At 42.9% G+C, this 20,527-nt stretch overlaps 1 protein-coding gene across 1 annotated transcript; it reads right to left on the minus strand.

Moving 5' to 3' along the window:
• Positions 1-869: 869 nt before the first annotated feature.
• slc4a1a (solute carrier family 4 member 1a (Diego blood group)) lies at positions 870-19,054 on the minus strand. The gene is made up of 21 exons (XM_063223146.1): positions 18,834-19,054; positions 17,497-17,554; positions 17,227-17,279; positions 15,867-15,970; positions 15,024-15,070; positions 14,594-14,759; positions 13,932-14,067; positions 13,271-13,334; positions 13,020-13,062; positions 12,614-12,798; positions 11,670-11,877; positions 10,725-10,928; positions 9,880-10,028; positions 8,872-9,066; positions 8,333-8,575; positions 5,965-6,054; positions 5,417-5,583; positions 3,486-3,727; positions 2,374-2,543; positions 1,805-1,978; positions 870-960 (listed from the first exon to the last, which is right to left on the minus strand). Exons 2-21 carry the CDS (start codon positions 17,521-17,523, stop codon positions 913-915), a joined length of 2,715 nt encoding a protein of 904 aa, XP_063079216.1. The 5' UTR covers positions 17,524-17,554; positions 18,834-19,054; the 3' UTR covers positions 870-912.
• Positions 19,055-20,527: the final 1,473 nt, after the last annotated feature.

Below are 20,527 nucleotides of genomic sequence, written 5' to 3' on the forward strand. Positions count from 1 at the left end.
TACTTGTACTGTGAACATGAAAATCTTGAATAAAATTCCTTTTATTTCTATGTGTACATTAAACTGGCAGTAAAGAATGAGAAAGTCCAGACTGGGTTTAGTTAACTTTAATTATAACTCCGGCAACAGTCAATGGTCAGCACACTGTAGAAAATACAGAGTAAATGTTCATCAGTCATAATGGATAATGATCTGATGGAAAGGACACTAAAACGCTAGATTATGATAGAGGTAGGCCTATTTACAGAAGACATCAGGCATATCCACACAACTTCATCCACGTACACACACTAAAGCAATGCAACTTTTTAATAAGTAGCCTAATCAGATCATCATGCCATTTTGGCAGCTTTATTGTTTGTTTATCAAGCAAGGATGACGTCAATTCATTGTGTCCGAATACAATCTCTCAGAAAGAACACCACTCCCAATGTATAAGAAATCTATAGGAAGACTAGGAAAACATGACAAAAGCAAAGCTCAGATGAATGCCAAATAAACTAAAGCACTGAAATAACTTGCTATGGCCTAATACACATAAGAGCTGAAATAATGTGATGTCAGTTTAGTTACACACGCTGTCAGCACAACATTCACCATGAATTCCACAAATTATGGATAAAGTGAGAAACACTGCTAATGATAGATGATAGAGGTGAATTATAATTGGCAATTGAAACTCACGTAATTCCAAGTCCTTACCTGAGAGTTTCTGTAGTAATGTATAAATAGATTATAATAATGATCTGAATTCCCTTTGATAAATTTGTATGTACATGTGTGAGTTGGCAATCTGTTTTGCCATTACGTGTTGCCAAACGTTTTACGCCCCCCCAAAAAATCTGACTGCTGCTGGTGGTGGTACAGTCAGTTGAGAGGACGGCCTTTGAAGGCGGCGGTGATTAGATCCGTCTACACCTCATCCTCGTCCAGCTCCACCTTCACGTCATCGGCATCCAGCTGTGAAGAGACATAACATTACACTTTGTGTCTTTGACATGGTTGTACACATGCAATTGTAGAACATGAAACACTGTGAATCACTAAGTGTTTGCGAAGCTTACCCAATCTATTCCAAATAAAAGCTAAAGACAATATCCTTGTCTGTTTCTCTGACTTGCCTTGCTATTCCACCACACCTATGTGCAAGGACGTATTACTGCACGGGCCTGCCGGGCTTTTTTTGTTGTCTATCCCAATTTGTCCCTACCTATGTGTAGGGCAAGGCCAGTAAATTGAAATCTAATAATCTAATAACCATTGCCAATGTTATAACACAAATACACATACAGGGATGTCAGTTCTCTTTTATGCACACATTATAATCTACGGCAGGGCTATTCAAATGGCGGCCCTGGGGCCAGATGTGGCCCTTGGACAGCAAGGCTCTGGCCCCCCACAAGCCCCTTGAAATACAGAATCGTTTTTCGGAATTTAGAGATAAAAGTATGGGTTGCGTACCGAGCTGAAACGGCACGTTAAAATGCAGGAAATTACATCTAAGAAATGCAAAACTTTCTGGGGGAGGACCCCAGACCCCTCACTTCAATGAAGTCTCCCATATTGTTTTTTTATTGACAGTCGGCAACCATAATACATACATAAATGTTGGCCCCTTTACTGGGAGGAATTTGAAAAACTGGCCTTCGTTGACATTTAATTGAATACCCCTGATCTACGGGTTCTGAAGTTTGCATAGCCTAAGTAATAAGCCAGGGTTGACACAGGGTTTGCATAGCCTAAGTAATAAGCCAGGGTTGACAAATGCACTGAAGTTTGTAGGAGACCCCACAGAAACACATACACATTTGATCTCATTTCGGCTGAAGAGGGTTCCCGTCAACAGCATGCGTAGGGGGATGGTGAGGATGAGGATGAAGGGCAGGGCCAGGGAGAAATTACTGGACTTCACCACCCACAGGACAGCCAGGCATACCACTTGGATTAGCGTGAACAAGTGCATCTTGAGGGTGGGAACCTGTACGGGGGGGGAAAGACGAATCAGTCAGTTTGCCACTTTGAAATAAGGTGGATACATCAGGTGGTTTAAGATGGTTAACACTGACCAACACACAGACTAAAGCAAATTTGTAGTTTGTGACAATTCTGATAATTAAAGACAAATTAAGCAATAAGCTACAAAAGGCTGTTGGTTTTGCATGAAGTGGAAAGTATTTAGAAGTTATAACGTATGGGAACGCAAAAGATTGGCCCAAAGTGTTCTCAGTGTGTGAACGTTATTTTTTACATACCAAAGGACACAAACCAAAGTATCATGAAGTGAAAAAAGTTTCCATAAGGTGCTGCAATGTAGACAGGTAAAGTAATGTAAAAAGTTCAGTGACTATGACTGTGAGTGCACAGCAGCCTTACCATGGTGGCATAGGGCAGTTTGGGGTGGTACTTCTTTGGCACGATCAGGAGCAGTATGCGATCCCAGAGCTGGATGCCATTCAGTGATGTAATACCCATGTAGAGGAAGATACCAAACAGAGCTGTCATGGGGATCATCTTGAGAATCGGCTCCATGAGGATCGACACACCTAAGAGAGAGGGCAGGGCGTCAGAGATGAAGATGGATGCAGCGGACAAGTCGTAAACAACCACAGTTGCGTTTGTGCAGCAAGCTGGGGATGGAGACCATTAACCAATGGCATCTGAAATTTAACTACCTTGAAATAAGTTAACAGAAAACACAGGCATGTGAGTCTGAGGATAGCTAACATCGTGATGGGGTTTGTCTGGATATCATTTAATTCACTTAAAGTCAAGTCAAGTCAAAGGGACACTGTGCAGGAAATGGTCAAAAAGGGTACTGCAACTATGCTGCTTATTGAAACTGGGCTGCCAATTGCCAAATTTGATCTTTACATGAAAGTGTTCTAAGTAATAAACAAATATTTTCTAATATGGTCCAAGTAGAGTCATTATTGCAGCTAAAAATGGCTATTTTTGGAAATTCAAAATGGCGGACCATGGAGAAGATCCCCCTTTTCATGTATGAAAAGTGCAATTTTCCCAATCATAATGAATACTTAGAATTTGATGGTGGCGGTCAGGGAAGCTGACAGAGGGGGACAACAGGGTCACCTGCCCCACGCCCAAGCAGAGAGGGGGCCCAGAATTGGATCCTCATTATATTGAATGTATATATTGGGGCCCTTTCAGATGTCTTTGTCCTGGGCCCAGCCAAAGCTGTCAGCGGCCCTGGTGGCAGTAAGTATTCATGAAAAAAGTAACATTAGTGAATGGGCAGCATGAATTCTGGAAATAAACAACTAAAAATCTCTCACAGTGTCCCTTTAAAAGCACAGGCTTCCAACTACTCCTGGTACCTCATCTATCTCTATGAGATTTGTAACTAAAATACAAAAACCTTTTTTGCTATTTGTCCACATAGTGTGTGTGTGTGTGTGTGTGTGCGCGCATGTGTGTGTGTGGATGTCTGTACAGTATAGAACAGCAGGGGGCAGCACAGCACTCACCAACCAGCATGGAGACCAGGATACCGCTGATCCTCTGCTCCACCACCTTGTCGATCTCCACCTTGGGGCCCTTGGTCATGACGGTCAGGGCGTTGGCGTGGGTGACGGAGCGCACAGTGGCAGCGCTGAGCCAGGGCACGCCGAAGATGGACGCCGCACCCCCCATGGCCACCAGCAGGAGCAGGTCGAAGTGGAAGCCGGAGCCCTTGATCATCTTCCGCTCGGGCTTGCTCACAATCAGCCTGAAGGGCGACAATAGTCAACGCAGAAATATGGACATTACAGGCACTGCTATTTACAGTGTAGCTCTCCCTCTCTCTCTCCTAATTGTTCTCAACCATAATGATTTTTAAAAAATGTATGTTTTTGGGGCTTTTTGGGCCTTTAATCGTGACAGGACAGTCAGATAGACAGGAAGCAAGTATGGAGAGAGAGAGACGGGGAAGGGTCGGCAAAGGGCCCGGGCCGGAATCAAACCCGGGTCGCCGGTATAGCAATGCAGTGCCCTACCGATTGAGCCACGGCAGGGCAAACCATTAGGATTTCTGACTGTGCATTTGGAAGAGATTCATTTCAGATTTCATTTCATTATCTCTCTCTCTCTCTCTCTTTCTGCATGGGTGTGTGGGTGCGTGCGTGCGTGCGTGCGTGCGTGCGTGCGTGCGCGCATGTGTGTGTGTGTGTGTGTGTGTGTGTGTGTGTGTGTGTCTGTGTGTGTGTGTCTGTGTGTGTGTGTGTGTGTGTGTGTGTGTGTGTGTGTGTGTGTGTGTGTGTGTGTGTGTGTGTGTGTGTGTGTGTGAGAGAGAGAGAGAGGTCTCTGAGCCAGTGCTCCATGGGGATATAAAACAACTATAATAGTAGTCATTTTAAAGATGCAATAAATTATTATAATGCAGTTCTTAACTAATGGCAATATTTTTACCTCCAGGAGGAGAGAAGAGCCGCACACTCTCGAATAAACAAGTTTTTAATGTGACAACGTTTTGGCCTATCGGCCTTCCTCAGGTCACGTGTGATTTATATCACGAATATTATTACCTCCGCCAAGGAGTTTATGTTTTCTGGCACGTTGGTTTGTCTGTTTGTTTGACTGTCAGCGGAATAACTCAAAAAGTTATGCACGGATTTTGATGAAACTTTGGGGGGGTGTTGGAAATCACAAAAGGAGTCTTCAAGATTGTCAGAGGACGCACTCAACTTTTTGGAAAAAATGAATGACTTTAGGTGCGCGATAAAATTTATCAACTTCAAGAAGAACGCACTGATGATGGCTTAAGAGCTGAAACGCGTTTGCTTGTGGACATGGCGGTAATTTATTAATAAATAATGAGACGTAGCTTGTGAGTGCGGATTTTTCTTCTTGAAGTTGATACTTTTTATCAACTTTGCCACATGTTACAAAGTCTTGAAAAAAATGAGGGTGTAACATAGTCTAATGTTTTATCAAACAGCTTGCTTGGCGAAGGTCTGCACTCTATGTTTGGTTTATTGTGGTTTACATTGGTTATTCAATTTATTCAATTATTTAATTTATTTTGTTATACTTTCCCTGACAAACTGCCACGGACCCCCTATCACCCCTTTGTGCCCCCCCAGGGGTCCCCGGCCCCACTTTGAAAACCACTGCTCTAGAGTGTATCTGGTCCCACAGTACTCTGAATCAACACTACATTTTTTACTGTGTATTCAAATTACATTGAGTAGATATGACTCAAACTTGGACTGTTGCTGCAGCCGTTACCTAATAATAGTTAGGATGTTGGTCTTTCAATCATGGGTTGTTGGTTCGAATCCCACCTGACCTCTCCCTACACCTCCATCCATGGCTGAAGATCCCTTGAGCAAGGCACTTAACCCCACATTGCTCCAGGGACTGTAATCAATAACCTGAAAAAGCGTCAGTTGTAAGTGGTATGTAATGGGACACTAACGTGGTGATCTGGGACTCCATGAAGATGAGGATGAAGACCAGGAGGGCAGGGCCAAAGGAGGCCACCATCATCCAGACGGGGAATGGCTTCCTCTCTCCCATGGGGTCGATGAGCCAGCCTCTCGCTGTGGTATTGGACACGGTCAGACCCTTGGGCACCACCAGTTTCTGTTGGGAGGAGATAATCACCAAATAAGTTATGGTTGTTGACAGGGCCACAGACAGCTTTGGTCAGGCTGGGACAAAATCTGAATGTTCCTCCCCCCAGCCCACCATCAGTTTGTTGATCACATTGTTGATTCAATTATATATTTGTTTATTTATGGATGGGGGGGTCTTTCCATTTGAGAGAAGAAAGGAAAATAATGCAGAGACAGACAGGTGGAATTGAGAAACGACTTCGGGGCAAAATCAAACCCGGGTCTCAGGCATAACAGTCAGTGCCCTAGCCATTTCAACCATGGCTATGGCCTGATGTTGATTAGATTGATTAAATGGAACTGACATTATTTTGATATGTTGTTATAGGCAAGAATGACATGTTCAGACCTGGGTGTAGGCGTCTTCGATGGAGATGTCCACAGCAATCATGAAGAAAATTGCAATTGGCACCCCGAAGTCTGCAATCATGCGACGCAGCTGTGAAACAGATTTTTTAAAAATGGTGAGCCAAAGGATTATCTTTCTTCGGGTTTCAGTAAACGCACACCGTGTGAGGTGCGTACGGCGGACAATTAGACTTAACTTGATGAAAAGAATGGTCGTCGCACACTCGGAACTGATGAAGGCGTAAGCTGAAACATTGGTCTTATTAACGAATTAATAAGAATGAAACTGCATGAAGTTCCGAGTGTGCGACAATCAGCCAAAGGATTATCTAATAGAAAATGCATAAAATCTCATGCTGAAATCCTTAAATGTGATATGCCAAAACCATGAAAATGTCAAGAGCATTCAACAGTCAATTAAACGAAACTTTTTGCAGTTAGCTTGTAATTTATAACATGAGGCTACATTCACATTTCCAGTGATACAACTTGCTTGCTTCCCCCTCATGTTAGGAATAAAATGTAGGCTATGTATGTATGTATGTATGCATGTATGTATGTACGTACATGTATGTACTATGGGCGCACATCAATAATGAGTACACCACGTTTGAAAAGTAAGATTTAGAACAGTATTTCGATAAGCACACATTATTTCCATACAGTAAGTTTAATACAACATCGGTTGAACTTACAACAGAAATATGAGGTCAATCATAGGCTATAACTTACAGTAAATTATATATCTTTCCATTTTAGTGAAATCAAAATGAGTACACACCTACTGTATGTTAAAATCATAGAGAGGATCATGATCTGCTTCAGTAGTTATGGTGCATATTCCCTTGCATATTTTTTTTGCCGAAATTCAGCTTTCTAATGTTGACGACATTCATCCAGACCAAAACCATGTCAGTCCCACTACCATGCTTAACTATAATTATGGGACAGCTTTCTTTGTACCACGCGTGCTTGACGCCATCTAAAACAAATGTTAATGTTGGTGTCATCAGACCACAGGACATGGTTCCAGCAATCCATATTCTTAGTTTGTTTGTCTATAATGAGACCAAGATAAACACATTTGCTTTAGACAGTGTCAAGCAGGTGGTGGTAACCAAGTGAGAAGCACAAAGAAAAGTGTCCCATGCTTAGAGTCAAGAATGATAGTGGGACTGACTTGGTATGGGGTTACATGAATGCCAACAACATTAGGAAGCTACATTTCACCAATAGAAACGTGCATGTGAACATGTACCATGACTACTGAAGCAGATCATGATCCTCTCTATGGGATTTTAACATTTTTTTGGGATTTTAACCTTTTTTGTAAAAGTCACTTGTTTACCACCACACATGCTTGACACCATCTAAAGCAAATTTGTTTATCTTGGTCTCAAGAGAGATGAACAGACCAAGGATATGGATCACTGGAACCATGTTGTGTGATCTGAAGAGACCAAGATAAACAAATTTGCTTTAGATGGTGTCAAGCATGTGTGGTGGTAAACAAGTGAGTTTTACAAAAAAGGTGTATCCTCTCATAAGCCAAGCATGGTAGTGGGACTGACATGGTTTGGGGATGCATGAATGCTGTCAACATTGGCAATCTGAAATACACCTAAAAGAAACATGCATGTCAACATGCACTGTGACTACTGAAGCAGATCATGATATTCTCCATAGGATTGCATTCAAATCTCACACCAATCTATTTAAGCCAGATGCAGACTCAAAATGTAAAAGTTCAATGCAAAGAAAGGTTGAAACGCACACTGATGACCTCCCTTGTCATCCCTTTTCATTTCGTTTCATTTCGAGACGATTCGAGCCAACATAGCCCCTTCTCTAGGCCTACCGGATTTTAATCTGGGGTGTACTCACTTTTGTGAGTACATGTTCAAACATTAATGGCTGTATTTAGTTTTTTTCTGAGTGAACAAGAAATTTAAGCGGTTAAATATGTTGTTAAAAGGTCACTAATCATTGTGTCAAAGTTACATTTCTGTAATGCTTTCCTATGAAAAGATATACTCAAAAATCTGCAAAACTGTGAGGGGTGTATTCACTTTCGTGATATACTGTATGTATGTATGTATGTATGTATGTATGTATGTATGTATGTATGTATGTATGTATGTATGTATGTATGTAGGCTATGTATGTATGTATGTATGTATGTATGTAGGCTATGTATGTATGTATGTATGTATGTATGTATGTATGTATGTATGTATGTATGTATGTATGTATGTATGTATGTATATATGTGCAGTAGGTACCATGTACTGTATGTATGTATGTGTGAATGTATGTTTGTATGCGTGTCATTTCTTCTTATTATTCTTCTTACTATTATTAATACTTACCCAGCCAGGAAGAAAGACCCCGCTCTTGAACTGTTTGAGGAAGTAGGCGATGAAGAAGCATCCAAACATCAGACACATGGAGAGAAGGGCAGTGTTGGGGTAGGCACGGTCCTCATGCACTTCGATAGTGGTTAAATTTCCATCCTCGGTTTTAACAGTAATGTTAACAGGATGGTAGAAAGGGTCAATCGCATCCACGTCCAGGTGTTTATAATTCAGAATCAGTGGGTGGGCTTTGAAAATCTGTAAGATGGAGATAATAAGTCATACGTGAAAACAGGAAATTATTGGAAAGGAGGGGGACAACATTGGAACAACTACAGTAGCCTTGTTGGCCAGCTTATGAAGGGTTTCTGTGGCAAGACCTGTTTTTCAACCCATTCAACTTTTCTTTTTTAACTTTGCATTACATTATACTTATGTGACACTTTTATCCAAAGCAACTTACATTGATTTCAAGTACAGTGTATTGGTTCAAATTCCCTGAAGCACTGTGGGGATTTGGCAATGTTGCAAATTCTTATTAAAACAATCCATACCCTGCCCAGCTTGGCGAAGGTCTCATAGATGAAGATGAGGGAGATGAGGATGGAGAAGATCTCCTGTGTGAAGCGCGAGATGAACTTGACCAGGAAGCTGCCCTCCACTGCCACTATGATCACCACAATCAAGATCAGCCACATGCCCACCCAGATACGGCCCACGATGTACTCCAGCTCTTGGCTCTTGCAGAACTGTGGACAAGGAAAACACTCCACAATTCAGAAACACAGGATCCACAGTACAACCACATGGCCACCCAGATACGACCCACGATGTACTTCAGGCTTTGGGTCATGCAGGACTGAGAACAGGGAAACAAAAAACACCATAATTCACAAAAATGATGTGGATAATCTACACAACAGCCACATGTCCACCCAGATACGACCCACGATGTACTCCAGACCTTGGCTCTTCCATAAATCAAGAAAAGGAAAACACTCCAAAATTCAGAAACACAAGACAAAAGTTGAGATCCACACACAGTAGAGCCACATGCCCACCCTGACCCTGATCCGACCCATAATATACTCCGGGGCCCTGGACTTTTGAAGTATTGAGGACAAGGAAGGAAATACACAGGGGTGGTGCTAGGGGAGAAAAGGACAGACCGATTCTAGGGTCCTAGCATTAACAGGGGGCCCCAACTATTATATTTTAATGCCTGGCTAAATATGTCATTTTTCATGGGTCCAATGTTTCTAACAACGCCCCTGGAAAGACACCAGAATTCACAATCATGGTGTGGCTAAGTCACATGACAGTCTTGCAATACATCGAGAAATATTACCAGTTATAAAGATGGTACTGTAAAGCCATAGTTATAACAGTACATTGCGCTACTACTTCCTCTGATTTATAAATCAACAGCATTACTAATCTAAAATGTACAAAATACAAAATGTACATTTTTAATACAAAAATGTGATAATGATCATTTAACTGACTGCTCTCTGTGTTGTCTAGTCTACTGTATGCCCGACCTATGGGGACCCATACAATACCTGAAAGAAAGCTTCTTCGAACACCAGTAAAGGTCCGGTGAAACCAATGACCAGGACTGGCTGAGCGGCAAAAATACAGAAGATGACACCCTGGACACAGGTGGAGATCATCAGCTCGGAGACGCCCATCATGTGCTCCGTCTTGTCGGCTGGTGGGAGACAGGAGAGAGGTTAGTGGGGGGGGGAGCTGAGACTCATCGTGCTCCAGAGGTTAGTGGTATTGAAGCAATATTAGATATTTTTTGGTCTTTTTGACTTTATTTATGATAGGACAGTGAAGGTGGTGACAGGAAGCGAGTGGGGAAAGAGAGACTGAGAAGCGCCGGCAAAAGGACCCGGGCCGGGAATCAAACCCAGGTCAGCCGCATGGTAGACGAGTGCCCTACCGCTTGGCCACGGTAGGGCCGGTATTGCAGCGATATTAAGCATATTAAAGACAATCGGCACTTCTTTTTTGTCTTTTCCTGACTTTATTCATGATAGGACGGTGAGAGAGTGACAGGAAATGAGTGGGAAAGAAAGATCGAAACCGGTGCGCCGGAGTAGTAGACTAGCACCCTACCATTACAGCTCATGGAGGCCTGAATCAATGAATTCAGAAGTGCTCTTTACCCTGTCACAAGCTAATTTATCTCTGAAAAATATTAATTTGTAACAAACATTGGGACAAGGCTGATAGATCTACATAGTTTTGCTTCTGCATGTTTTGAGAATTATATATTTTAGTTGGAACTAAAATAAAGAAGTGAGAACAACTAGGCCTACTAAAGCTGTGGAAGCCTGGACACAGACTACAGTAGTGTGGCAAACTGCACAGTAAAACAGGTACAATACATCTTACTCACCCAGAAGTCCTCCGAAGGTGATGGCGGGAGACAGGGCGGCAAAGTAGATGAAGATGACGGCGGCTAGGACCTGGGGGTTGAGCGCGTCTGTGTAGTCGCTGATGTAGTGGCGGTAGCGGCGCTTGATGTCGTTGATCATGCCCCCAAACGGCACCCCTGTACGGGCCAGGGGGTCCTCACGAGGCTCCTCAGGTCCACCTGCGGCTGCACAGGACAGTGACAAGGACAGGGACAGGGGAGTTGGTGAATCGTTGAATCGTTGAATGACTCAATGGCTCAATAGATTAATTTTAACATTGAATTTTAATTTTGTAACTTGTGCTGCCTCTTGGCTACTAGCACTCCCTTGAAAAAGAGACTATTTATCTCAATGGGTTCTCCTGGTTAAATAAAGGGTAAAAAACTTTGTTAATGAATCACTTAACTTGTCAGTCAGTCAATTAACCCCATATACTACCATTGAACTAATCAATGGATTTATGCACCACATTGGAAATGGATGAATGAATCAATTGATCAATGCCTAAATAGATAAATGAATCACTCTGTCAATCAGTTTACCATAAATATTCAATGATTGTTTACTTCTTAACCATCATAAACTTCAGTATTATTGATAGTGGTGATGTGATTCGAGTGCCATGCCTATATATTAGTGTGAATTCAGGTAAAGTGGGTCACTTTTTTGCATATTAGTTAATGGAAAAAAGTGACCCAATTCACCTGAATTCACCCTACTATAACAAGCGTAAAATATAAAAATTGAGTAACACTTTCGAACAGCTGTGCCTAAAAGCTTTATAAACACTTTGTAAAAAGCGAATTAATTATCGATAAAACATTTACAAATGTTTGTAAATGAGTAAGAAGTGGATAAATCTCTGGATATATAAGTGGATAAATCACTGCATATACAGTATACTGTACAGTGCATAGATGACTGACCTACTGCCCTGTCTCCAAAGTAAATCCTTGTGTCTACTGGACGCACGCGATCCTTCAGCATCTGCTGCTGAAAGTCAATGATTGGCCTCAGCATAGCCTCGTCTTGGATTTCAGTTGGCGGGATGACGATACTGCAGTCCATGAAGTCCGCCACGGCGTTGGTTATTTCTTTGTCGGTCTGTGCCAGATATGCTTCTAGGCTGAATACCTATTAGGTGAGCAAGAATGTAGTGAGTGAATGAGAAGAATGAGTAGTCAGTCGTGTATTTTCAGCATCACTATTGCATTCCTCTTGCATTCTTCAACAGAGCTAGATGCATTGAGTGCCAGAAACTGACACAGCAAGACACCAGATCTGTGTCATTTCAATTTGTAAACTAATTTCAATCATCTGAGCTGGTGCTATAAAACTGTATGCATATACATACAATACTGCATATTACAACTAACAAGCAGTGCAGACCTTTACCAAGTGATATCATTTCTTCAAAAAAGAAATAAAGGCCCAAAAGGCCCATACAACTATTTAAAATGTAAAGGTGCACTGTGTAGGATGGTGGCGAGAGTAGGTATTGCAACTATGCTGCTCATGAAAACTGTACTGTCTATTGCCCAATTAGATCTTATCATGAATATTTACTAAATAATGAAGTAATAATTACTAGCATGACCAAAGCACAGAACGTTTTGCAGCTAAAAATTCAATAAGGCAGACAATGGAGAAGATCCACCTTTTCATGGGAAGTGCCATTTACCCAGTCATAACGAATACTAACGAGTTAACATAACGGTAACATTTGAAAATGGGCAGTATGAGAAATTGTTGGAAAGAAATTGTTAACAATATGACACAGTGCACCTTTAAAAAAAAAAGAGGTAAAACTAGAACGCCCTTGGCGGAGGTACGGTAATAATGTACTGTAACATTATTAGGCCTCTCTTACCCAGTCAGCCATCAGTGTACCCATGGCTCGTCCGCTCTCATGGTAGTCCATGCCACTGCTGCTGGGCCCCACCAGCACAAACACGAAGCGCACAGGCACCGGAGTCTCCAGGACAGAGTCCATCACCACCGAGTTGGCCAGCCTACCAAAGGCCACCACTGGCTTCTGCAGACTGTCCATGGCCCCTACAGTGAGTACAGGTGTGCAAGCACGCACAAGCGCACACACACACACACAAACATGCATCCAGACACGCACATATACACATGGCCCCACACACACACACACACGCGCGCGCGCGCGCACGCACACACACACACACACACATTTGTATTACTTAATGATGTTAAACAATACCTCATTTTCACTAATAAATCCTCATGCACTTGTCATGCATTTCAGTTACCTGAGAGAACAATCGAAGCCTCTACAGCCTCAGCTGAGTCTCGCTAGAGAGAGAGAGAGAGAGAGAGAGAGAGAGAGAGAGAGAGAGAGAGAGAGAGAGAGAGAGAGAGAGTGAATGAATGAATGAAAGAACGAGTGAGAGAATGAAAGAGGGAAAGTGTTAATAGGTCATGCAACAACACCATGTAGAAGACATCATTGACATGGTACCATGCAGGTATTCAGAGAGGACAAAGGCTGCTGAAAAGATACCTGCTTAGTCACTGAAAAGGTCTGCATTTCAATGCCTCCAGCACCTTCTGAAACGTTTGTTTGGCTAAGAGAGCACAGAAAGACACAGACAGGTTAATGCATACGGTACATAAGAACAACATGATGCAGTGTAGCATTTACTGCAGGTGGTTCCCAACCTTTTTTGGCCCGAGACCCCATTTTGACGTAGCCTGGTTCTTGCCAGACCTCTGTGTGTGTGCTCTGGAGCCCCCTGGTGGCACTCCAAACACACAAGCTGTGCCGAACTACAGGTCGGGCAAGAGCCAGGCAAATTTTGACGTCCCAAATTTCTGGGAACCCAATACACATCTTTTTCTCACTTATAAGCTATCAAACCTATTGATATTTATGAACACTTAAGATTGTATATGGTGTTCTTAAGATTGTATGTGAAGTTTTTCGTGGTGTAGAATATTATGATGTTATATTAACTAGTAATAACCATCAGTATCTTTTTTCACGGCTACATTTCAGGCGACCCCATTTGAATTCCAGGCAATCCCACGTAGGGTACTGATCCCAAACACCCTGATACTGAAGTTACAAGTTCATCATGTAGAGTCAAGGCCTTTGTTAGTGAAGATGAGTTGGTCTGAGAAGATGACGAGCTCAGCTCCAGGCATTCCTGTCAGTGCAGTACCTTCGTCTCTGGCGCAGCGCACTTAGCAGGCCATCGCGGTCACTGGAACGGATCTCTCCCTTGTTCAGTAGCTCGTCCACCAGGCTGTCCAGGACACCGGATAAGCCTCCCTCGTTGATGTCCAGGAGTATTGCACCTGAACACGAGGGGCAGTGAGAAATACAGTACATATACTTAACTTCAGAGAGGATTCAGGAAGGATGGGGAGGGGAATCAGAACTGTACATTGCTCACATTCTGCTTATTGTGCTCATTTCAGTTACAGCATACACACACTTATTTCAACTTCTAACCTTTTTTAGATTTGTTTTTATTTTGTCTGTTTTTTTCCAAAAATGTTATCCTGTTTGTTGTACTACAAATTGTGTGATACTGCATTTGCCAGGACTCACTTGAAATAAACAGATTCCTTTCTCTGTGTGATGTAGTTTCCCCATGGTTAAACAAATATATTTGGAGCCTCATAATGCATGCCGTTCCACCAGTGGAACAGTGTAATAGACATTGCAAAATGAACTACCATAGTACTATACTGCTATGATAAAACACAGGGCCTTTATTAATGCACTACGAGTTGGTCATTGCCATTCTGGTAACAGCAAATTTATAATGTGCATGTCTTAACGAGTGTAAAAAAAAAAATCCAGTCCTTCTGATCTCACCATTGCTCATGGCTTTGCGGAGCTGGATCAGGCTTTTGAAGGTGAGGTAGGAGACGTGGGAGTCGCCCCATTTCCCAGAGTCTGGGTTGTAGCTCTCCTCGTAGCCGGCCCATCGACCTGTCTCCTGCCAGATGCCTCCTTGAAGCTCATTCAGCTCCACATAGGCCTGGGAGACACACACACACACACACACACACACGCACGCGCGCACGCACACGCACACGCACACACACACACACACACACACACACACACACACACACACACACACACAGAGAGAACACACAGAAAAAAAGCAATTCACACTTGCAATATCAACCTTGAAAACTTGAAATGGACAGTGCTTAATGTATGTCTGTATGTGTCATCATGATGCATACAGTTAGTGTTTTTGTGTCTGATTAGATCTCTACATTGAGGTTATGTATACCTGAGCATCTCCTCTGGTTGTTGCATTGGTGTTATAATTCAGTGCAGCTGCAAAGACACACACATAGAAATAGTTATTTAGACAGGTTCCCCAAATAAAAAAATAACTGTATGCAGATGTTTATATGATTGTGATAAGGGGTTTGCAAAAAAATGTCATGGCAATGCATTGCGATACTTATTTTTACAATACTGCATCGATTCATGAGAATCGATTATTTAATAATAATAAAATTCTATTTGCCACTGGTTCATTTTGTTCAGTAGAGAGTAGGTAATATTTCTGTTGTGATGGAAGCGCTCTCCCAGATGCTAAAATGCTTAAATAAAATGAACAGACTTGTGAATGCTACACAGCAACTGACAAATAAGCTGTATTTTTACACATTTACTGAATTAAATATCGCAATGCATCACAATAGTACATGAATCGTGGTATGTGTATCTGGATGCGCATTTAATCGTGAACCCTTTGCAAATACCCAACCCTAATTGTGAGGCAGGGCCATTTCTACAATTGTAGGGGTGCTCTGACTGAAATGGCATGTTGGCATTACGGAAGTGTATGTTTGGTACCCTGTTAGGCCGAATGGAGTGACCACTCACCATTTTGTTATGTTTAATGCAGTGGTGTAGCCTACTTTTTTATGGTGGGTATACTGTATATTTGAGCATTTTTTGAAGTGGGTATACTGTATATAATTGTGCTATTCAAAACAATGGATCAATCAATTTTAAGTGGGTATACTGAAATCCCTGAAATTTAGAAGTGGGTATACTCCGTATACCCGCGTTCTACGTAGACTACACCACTGGTTTAATGCGTGTGTTGCGCACAGCTTACCATCAGGGTCGATGCGGGCGATGAAGCTCTCCACGGCCTGCTCCTCATCCTCGACCTGCCTCCTCTGCTCCAGGTCATACCCCCCCTGGTGGCCTGGGGGAGTCCTGCAGGGGAGGGAGGGAGGGAGCAGTAGGGGATAGCACGGGGTAGTATGGGGGGATTAGGGAGTGGGAAGGTGGGGAAAGTGAAAGGGTTGTTGAGGTGGTGGAGAGGTGGAGACAGTGAGAGGGGATAAGGCGTTGGTAAGGTAGGGAGCAAGTGGGGTGGGTTCAGGGGTGGTGAGGTGGGTGAAGCAAAGGGGTTGTTGGGTGAGGATGTGATGAGGTGGGACAGCGAGGTAGGTGGGGAGAGAATGTGGATGGATAAGGATAAGGTCAGGGGGTAGGAAGAGTGATGGGATGAGGGTGGGGAGTGAGTGAGGAGTCAAGGATGAAGGGTGAGTGTGAGGCAGGGAGAGTGATGGCGGTTTGGGGGGGGGGGTGTTGAGGGTGAGGTAGTGAGAGTGAGGTAGATGGTGTAATGAGGTGGGGACAATGAGGGTGGACAAGGAATGGTAAGGTGGGATGGAGGGTGAAGGGGAGGTCAGGGGAGAGTGGGAAGATGGATACAGGGTGGTCATCATGCCACACCCAGGCAGGGTTTGCCCGTAAGGGGCAAAGCATCAGTGCTACAAATGACCACTTCTCAATCTCCACACCAGGCTCCTCACCAGATTCTACGCAAAACAGACCACACAGCTCTCTGTCTCCTTAGGACTTGTTGCAAGGCAGCCCTGACAAAGGAGAGAAAATGTCCACCTTCTAGTTGTCAATCTTTTAACTCTCTTCTTGCAGTGCAGGGCAGGCTCACCGCTGAACTGGGGCCAGCCTTACTGATAACTACAGGCTAGACAGACAAGCCACAGGCGGGGCCTCTTATCTATAAAAGGGGAGGCAGGACTGGGTCCTGCAGTTCTGCTGTATACCACTTGGGGGAGCAAGACCTGTTACCAACTGGCATTTACACACTTACTGGTTGCAGCTTTCAAAAACTATCAAGAGTGGGAGTCGATGTTCATAACCAGAAAAACAACAAAAACAACAATGCACCCAGAAAAATACAATCTGTTTTTTTGATGATAACAAGAAATAAAATAAACTAAGAAAGTAAGGGGAGGTTTGGAATGCTTTAAAATTAGCCCTAGCAATGAAAGCTGAAAGTGTGTGTGTGTGTGTGTGTGTGTGTGTGTGTGTGTGTGTGTGTGTGTGTGTGTGTGTGTGTGTGTGTGTGTGTGTGTGTGTGTGTGTGTGTGTGTGTGTGTGTGTGTGTGTGTGTGTGTGTGTGTGTGTGTGTGTGTGTGTGTGTGTGTGTGTTCACTTACAAACACAACGATGGGAAAGCAGAATCGCTGTCCTCAAAGGACAAGTCATTGTCCTAGATAGATAGATAGATAGATAGATAGATAGATAGATAGATAGATAGATAGATAGATAGATAGATAGATAGATAGATAGATAGATAAGAGAAGAGGGAGTAAGAAAAAGAAGGGGGCAAGAAAACAGTAAATCAGAGACGTGGAAATAATTTTGCATACAGTATTTAAAAAGGAGAAAAAAGCATGCTTTGTCTTCCAAAGTTGTGTGCTATTTACCCCTTCAAAAGTTGGAACCCCCTCCATCGATGACTTTTTCTGTCGTCCTCCTTATCTCCTGAATGAAAAAACTAGTTAGCTCAGGGGTGGGGAACCTTTTTCATTCGAGGGGCCACTTCAAATTCATCCTAGCGCCGTAAAAGTCCTCCGAGGGCCGTACTATGAACACAAACCAGGATTTCCCCCTGCACTTAAGGCATTTATTGAAGGCAGCCACCTTTAAAACAGACCCCACCTTCTCTAGGCCTCCTGAATGTAACTTAATTGTAGGCCTATTGGAAATTTATTTTCTAAGGTTCCTTTACAAAATATGTCATATTTCATGTGAAGCTGCATATAATTAAAATGATATCGGGGGCTGGTTAAAACGACCTCAAGGGCCGCAAACGGCCCTCGAGACATAGGTTCCCCACCCCTGAGTTAGCTCATAACCAACAAATAGTATAGTCCAAGTGTATTTTACTGTCAATCATAACATATAGGCTAATAAGAATTACTAAGGGGGTTGAAATTGTCTTTCATCAAACAGCAAATGTGTTAAACATACACTATCATAAATAACATTTCAATTCCATATACTTTTAAAAAGTCAGAAAAGTTGGGGGATGTTCAAATGGTTTGCGGTAAAGGCAATAGCTTGTCTTATCTGTGTGCAACGCCCTTTTCAAAAACAGGCACGAATGCTGAATGTTATCGTCTCAAACATCTGGTAATATAATAGTGGTATAGTGGGAAAATAATGTTTTAGTTCAAAGTAATAGTTATTTTTCTCCAGTGGTAATCATTAATTATGAAAACTATTTAACACATAAAATATGGCAAAAAAGATATATATTTTTGTGGTATATATCTCAGGGTCTGACTAATTTTCCAGCCCTTTCCTATTTGTCATTTAAGTATAATTTTCAATTTTCCTTTTACCATCCTCAGCATTATTTGACGGTACACATTTGTTAGGCCTTCTACAAAAGACAACTAGTTGTATGAATAAATCTCAGAATATTTATTTAAAAGATATTATTTCACTAAAGCCATTGTGAAATAGCAACCTAAAACATGTTGTGAGAAACCTGAAAGCATTTCACCTCTGACTAATACTTCCTGATAAAATGAAAAACACACGAATAAAAAATGAAAACGTCTTGTTAACAAATACTTCTAAACTAAACACCCCATGTCAAAATACAACCGATACAGAAGCCCCCTAAAAAGTTGATGACATCAGAAGCTTTTCCAAGCATGCATTTCCATATTACTTTCACCTTATTCAATTAGAACATCACACAACACATTAGCACTACATAACGAACACGTTTAATGAATAGCCCCTCCCTTACCTGTGGGCAGGTGATCCTGGCGGCACAGAGAGTGTGGGTTTCCCCTGCGTATGGAGTCGTGCCCAACGTATAAGTGATCAAATCGGGTGCACGAGAACCCTGGTCAGGGCGCCAAGCGGAGAAAAAAAAGCGAGGGAACACCCATCTAAGAAATAAGTACCAATACGTAACTCACTGGCACTTGGCAGCACACACGGGCCACAGCAGTGGCTCACTACCGTAAGGAGAACCCCGCCCCTTACGTCAAGCATGTAGCGGGGCAGGAGGCTCGGGGCAGATAAGACCCAGGGTGCAGACTAACAGCTCTATCACCCCCTCCCACCTTGGGCCAGGGATACCCCAGCCCTTACAACCCCCTGTAGCCAGCCATGGACACGGCGGTCAAGATGAGAGAGAGAGAGAGAGCGTGCGAGAGAGAGAGAGAGTGAAAAGTGAGAGAGAGAGAGAGAGAGTGAGAGTGAGAGTGAGAGAGAGAGAGAGGGGTGGGACAGACAAATTCACTTCAGTTAGTTATGCTGGAGTATAAAATAAGGGGTTAAGGCCAACAAATGAAGAAGGAGGTGTGAAGTGTTCAGATGAACACAGAGTGAAAAGGTTCAGAGGACAGGGGTGGACAGTGTTGGTACTCAGGGCCACTGATGGTGACAAAGTCACCTGACGCCTCCCCACCCAACACATACAATTTAATGAGAGAGAGAGAGAGAGAGAGAGAGAGAGAGAGAGAGAGAGAGAGAGAGAGAGAGAGAGAGAGAGAGAGAGAGAGAGAGAGAGAGAGGTTTCTTTTAATTAGACAGCTATCGTGGTGGTGCATCTTGACCTCTGATGTAGTGAAGTTGACATGCTGGGGATTCCCTGGATGACCCCTATGATGCTGGTTCTGCTAGGGTACAATAAGGGGGCAGAGGACAGGGGGCTCCCTCTCTGAAGTTTTGGGCTGATTTTCCATTTGATAGACAAACTTTTTTTTTCCACTGAGTCACTTACTACATAACATCATATCAAATTCAACTCTCTGGTCTCTCTCATCTCTCACCCCTCCCACATAGTATATACACAAGCATCCACACGTGTAACACGTGTAACACACACACACACACACACACACACACACACACACACACACACACACACACACACACACACACACACACACACACACACACACACACACACACACACACACACACACAGTGTAGTGCAGTGTTGTAACCCATCGTTGTGTTTGTAAGTGAAAACACACACACACACACACACACACACACACACACACACACACACACACACACACACACACACACACACACACACACACACACACACACACACACACACACACACACACACACACACACACACACACACACACACAGTGTAGTGCAGTGTTGTAACTGTCCAATTAAACTGGCCATTGGTATAGGTAAAGTTACATTTCTATCTACTGAAGTTTGAACTATTCGCGTCACAAGAATTATGAGTAATTATTTCATGATTTTCAAAGCCAGGCCAAAGTACAACTGGTGACGTTGTAATGTCTCAGCTAATTCTACGAAATTGTCCAGCTGCCTACTGTAGCTAGACCTTCTTGATCAAGCATGGTGGTCATTATGAACCATACAGTTCTCAGACATGAGGGACATTCACAGTGACTGACTGACATTGATTGATTGATTGATTGATTGATTGATTGATTGATT

Source organism: Engraulis encrasicolus, chromosome 2, assembly GCF_034702125.1.
Source record: "Engraulis encrasicolus isolate BLACKSEA-1 chromosome 2, IST_EnEncr_1.0, whole genome shotgun sequence".
NCBI classification, from domain to species: Eukaryota; Metazoa; Chordata; class Actinopteri; order Clupeiformes; family Engraulidae; genus Engraulis; species Engraulis encrasicolus.

Coding starts and splice junctions, on each gene's coding strand:
- slc4a1a (XM_063223146.1), bottom strand. CDS start 17,523: ATGGAGGGGGTTCCAACTTTTGAAGGG. Junction 14,068..14,593: donor CCGCAAAGCCATGAGCAATG/GTGAGATCAGAA, acceptor CCTCGTGTTCAG/GTGCAATACTCCTGGACATC. Junction 12,799..13,019: donor GGCTTCGATTGTTCTCTCAG/GTAACTGAAATG, acceptor TACTCACTGTAG/GGGCCATGGACAGTCTGCAG.